The sequence below is a fragment of the Pteropus vampyrus genome, unplaced genomic scaffold (assembly GCF_000151845.1).
Source record: "Pteropus vampyrus isolate Shadow unplaced genomic scaffold, Pvam_2.0 Scaffold312, whole genome shotgun sequence".
Classification (NCBI taxonomy): Eukaryota; Metazoa; Chordata; class Mammalia; order Chiroptera; family Pteropodidae; genus Pteropus; species Pteropus vampyrus.
Window position 1 is genome coordinate 421,933 of NW_011889093.1, and position 4,717 is coordinate 426,649.

General features: G+C 68.0%; 1 protein-coding gene across 1 annotated transcript in view; it reads right to left on the reverse strand.

The window, feature by feature from the left end:
* UNC93A (unc-93 homolog A) overlaps positions 1–4,717 on the reverse strand; it is a 39,465-nt gene that overhangs the window by 7,170 nt on the left and 27,578 nt on the right. Inside the window, exons 7-8 of the mRNA XM_011377475.2 lie at positions 4,014–4,149; positions 2,437–2,568 (exon numbers count right to left, since the gene is read on the reverse strand). Coding sequence (XP_011375777.1) covers positions 2,437–2,568; positions 4,014–4,149 — 268 coding nt within the window. The remainder of the gene's footprint in view (positions 1–2,436; positions 2,569–4,013; positions 4,150–4,717) is intronic.

The following is a 4,717-nucleotide window of genomic DNA, read 5'->3' on the forward strand; positions in this document are numbered from 1 at the left end:
CTCCCGCAGGCGGGGGGCCGGCCACTGGCTTGTCATTCGGGACGGCAGGAGCCACAGTGCGCCCCCGTGGCTCTCCTACCCCGATCGCTTCTCCTGGTAGCGGCGGTGCGGCCAGCCGGGAGCCTAAGCCACTCCCTCCCAGGTCTCGACAGCGCGGAGCCACACACGCTTGTCACCTGGTTCAGAACGTCACAAAAGCCACCTGCATTACCGAGCCAGTGGAAACGACTGTGAAACCCAAACCTTTAAAATCCGACAGCATCGGCTTTGTTCGAAGGTGCTTTTTCAGCTGCTCCAAGCAGGCACCGGTGCAGATGTCGTGAGGAAGGGCGTGTGCACCGCCACGTCTGCCGCAGGGGCGGCCGGGCCCCCCGACCGTGAGAACGCGGGCTGGCGGCTCATTTGTGCTTGGCCTGGCCCAACTTCTGTCCCCAGGTGTCCCCCAGATAAGGGCTGAATGGCTATGGGGAAAAGGCTCCTTTCCCGGCAAACCCAGCTCTGAGCCCGGGGGTCCCGCCAGCCCGATTGCCAGGTGCACAGAGGGCGGCCTCCTGGGGCCTCTGACCCCCCCACCTCCCACGCTGGGCCATATGTGGGTCTGTGGGAACGCGGGGCCAAGGGTCCCCACCCTGCGCCCTCATCCCTGTCATTTTAAAGCCCTGCGGTGACCCGTCCTCCATGTGGTGCCACTCACAGTCTCTGCTTCCTCCCTCTCCCCTGGGGGCCCCACCCTGAAACCCTCTGCGCTACGGCTCGCCTCATGGCAGAAAACAGGACCCGCCAAAGGTGCTGACACTCTGGTAACACAGGCGACACTGACTTCCACGCAAGCCGCCCTGCTCCGCGTCCCACAGGGACTCTGGGTCTTGTGCCCGCCCCTCCTCCTGGCCCTGACCACCCGGTCCATCCACGACCAGCTCCTGCTGCCCTGCACGGCGTGGGGGACGGTGGCCTCCCTCCCACACTGTCCCCCCAGCTCGGCCGAGAGCTCGTGCTCCGTGGGGCGCCCCCTCCACGCTCGCTGAGGACGTCACCCCACCCTCCAGCATTGCACTCTGTCTGATGCCACCAGGCCCTTCTCCCCTGCGTCCCTGTCACCGACCTCCCGTGTGGTGTCTCGTCCCATGAGACACCGATCACCCACGTCAAGCCTGCTGTCCCACGGCCCTCCTCGTCTCTGCTTTGTTGGGCGAGGCCCGCTGTCACTGTCCTGGACGTGGCAGCTGTCCCAAGCCTTGCTCTGCGCTCCCGTCCCCACGGCTGCAGCTTGGGCTGAGGCTGGACGTCGGGGTCCACACCCAGCTCTACCCTCACGGCTGGACCTCTGGGACCTCTGCAGGTGACCCTGTTTCTCTGCTCCGACCTGCGGCTGTCAGGTTCAGGCAGGACCAGTGGCCCCGGCGGGGCCGCGTGAGCGAGCGCCTCTCCTGACGGCTGCACCATCGCGTGTGTCAGGGGTGCGCTTTCTGCCCTGCTTCCCGCTGGCTCCCCGCGGGCCTGCTTTAGCTGCCCCTGTCACCATGTCACCGCACGGCAAACCCCCTTGGCTGCTTCCTGCTTCCGCCAGGCGGGCCGGCCAGCCTCTCCACCTCAGCCCTCAGCACTCCCCGTCTGCTGTGGCAGGGGTGTCCCTGTCCCCAACTTCACATGCTAAACCTGCCCCCAGTGTAGAGTGTTGGGGGGCTCTGAGTGGTGATGAGGTTGTGCGGGTGGAGCCCCATGCTGGGATCGGGGCCCCAGAGACCCCCCGCCTCGCACCCTCTGCCACATGAGGGCACGGCGAGAGGACCCCGTCTGAACCAGGAGGCCAGCCCTCAGCAGACCCGGAGTCCGCAGCGCCCGACCGTGGACGTCCAGCCTCAGAACCGCGAGACGTCGTAACGTCTTCGTCCACAAGCTGCTGTCTGTGTGTGTCATTGCAGCGTCCAGAACAGCCGACTTCCCCTAAGCCCAGGCCCCGTCCCCTGGGCCACCGCGGCCAAGGCCTGGCTTGGGAGTGACCTCCCCTCCCGCCTGACTTGGCTCTCCTAGAGTGGTGACACCCCAGTGACCATATGCCTCTCTCCTGCCAAAGTTGCCTTTCTACCCCTTCACCCATCGAGACCCCCGGGGCCTGTGGCCTGTGCCTGGCTTGTGGGTGCAGGGAGCACCCCACTGCCTGGACAGGCCCCCCGGGTGAAAGCCACGAGGGCCTGACCTTCTGAGGGTGGGACGCGGCGGTCTTCCCGCCCGCATCACGGCTCTGATAAGTGCTGGGAGAAGACGCCTCGAGCCCAGGATGAAGCCGGAGCCCCTGCCCTCTGGCCCCCGCCCCCCTCTTCCCCTGGAGCAGGGCATGCGGCTCCCAGGCTGGCAGGGCCTCGCCCACCCCGTGTCCCCCGCGGCTGCCCAGGCGGGGGGCTCTGAGCAGCGAACGGCTCTGTGCTGGACACTCACCGTTGTTCTGTGTCTGCCAGACGGCGTCGGCCACGCCCCAGAGGCCAGCAAACACGAAGAAGACGGCCAGCTGGTCGGGGCTCGGCTTCCACAGCAGGAGGGCGACGATGCAGGACAGGTGGGTGACCGCGCCTGTGCCGGGCAGAGGGGGCGGCGCGGGCAGTGGGCGCCGGGCCGGCAGCTGAGCTGTCTTAGACGCGATCGCGTCGTGGGAAACCCTCCCCATCATTCGCTCCGTGGCTTCACCGCTGCTGCCCTGAGACACCGCACGCCGGCTTCTGCAGGTGGGGGCCGGCGGGGGACGCGGGGGCCGGCGTGGGATGTGGGTGGGGGTCGGCGTGGGACGCGGGGGCCGACACGGGCGTGCCTCGCGGAGCCCCACCGCAAGCCGGCACCTCCGGCCCGCACATTGACAGACAGGGCAGGGCCGTGGCTGATGAGCTGCACAGGAAAATGGCGTCTCGCCACGCTGGGGGGCCCCAGTCGTGAGGGCTCAGACACAGCGGGGGCCGGCGTGGGATGTGGGTGGGGGTCGGCGTGGGACGCGGGGGCCGACACGGGTGTGCCTCGCGGAGCCCCACCGCAAGCCGGCACCTCCGGCCCGCACATTGACAGACAGGGCAGGGCCGTGGCTGATGAGCTGCACAGGAACATGGCGTCTCGCCACGCTGGGGGGCCCCAGTCGTGAGGGCTCAGACACAGCGAGAGCCGGCGGGGTGGGCTGCTTCTCCGTTAGGGGAGAGTCAGAGGACCCCAGATCCTATGGGCGGCAGAGGCGTGGGGAGGGGGAGAGGAGGGGTGTGGCCACCGTGGGAGCCGGGCCCTCCAAACAGGGCGGACAGGGAAGGGGGCACCAGCAGAGCCTCCCCAGCCCCGTCCCCCACTTCACCCCAGCGAACGGCCGCTTGACTCCTGCAGAATGCAGTGACAGAGCCGCCCGTGACACCCCAGGGACTGCTGGCTGGTGGGAAGCGCAGCTGCCTGGGGTCAGGAAGAGCAGGTGCAGACCAGGCTCCTGAGGCCGGGTGACCAGGGCCAGGCCCCCTGCCCCTCCCCGCCATCCCCTCGCCTGCCGGGGGGCGGGGGGGTGCCCACTCCACGGGCGGCGGTGAGGGAGGGTGCGGCACGGCAGGCAACGCAGGCAGCGCGTGGCCCTTGGTCGCCCGACAAGGGTTCAGTCCCCTGCAGGCTCAGACCCCGAGACCCTGCCTGGCGCTAGCGCTCTGCTGACACCCTCGTTTCCCGGGCCTCCCACCGCCTCTGATCCTGCTTCCTTCTCCTCCCCACAGAGGTAGCAGGTGACACGTGTTTAGCACGGAGTCTGTCACCTTCGGAAGGTCCATCTTTACGTGCCAGCTGAGTGCAGGCCGTGTCCTTCGGGGACCCTCTGATGCCGCCTTGCCCCGCAGCCGGAGTCTGCCCAGGGCGCCCTCGGGTCCTCGCACCAGACTCCACATTTACCCAACACGAGCCCTTGTCACCACCCTGCCATGCAGCAGCCCTGCCACGGGGGTCTTGCCTGTCCGAGGGAGGGACAGAGGGAGGGACGGAGGGAGTCGGGTAAAGCGCCCACCTACCGAGCATGTAGAGTGCCACCCGGCCCGTGTGCTGGGACAGCTTGCCGTACAGCTCGGAGCACAGTGCGTTGGTGGCCGAGAAGCAGATCATGACGTAGCCCACAAACTGGATGCCCAGAGCGCAGGTGGCGTAGGACTGCGGAGGGAGCACAGAGCCGGTCACAGCCCTCCTCAGGGCCAGCTTGGGGACGGCTCGGTGGGCAGCTTTGATCGGTGTCTAAGAGCGTTCCATGGGCGACAGAGTGTTCCATGGGTGACAGCTGACTCACGCACCGGCCTGACCCGCCAGCCCAGCATCTCTAGCCCCCCGTGGAGACCAGTGCTGACCAGGAGAGAGGCCTCTCCTGCCCCGGTCGGGCCGAGTGGCGAGCAGACATCTGGGCATGGGCCATGCTATAGCTGTCGCTCACGCAGCAGTGACTGGACCCTTCCTGGTAGGGAGACCTTTCCCCCCAGGCCCACGAGACCGTTGAAAGAAGACCGAGGGAGGGAGGGAGGGGTGCATAGGGCAGTGCAGTGGGGTTGAGGGCAGCGTAACAGGGGAGCGCTGGGTGCACGTCATCGTCCAAGCCCGCAGGGCGTCCCGCACCGGCGTGGACCCTCGTGCAAACGATGGGCACGGGGGATTGCGTGTGGGTGCAGAGTCACGGATGGTGACGACGCACCGTCTGGGGACACTGATGGCACAGGCTGGGGGCGGGGGC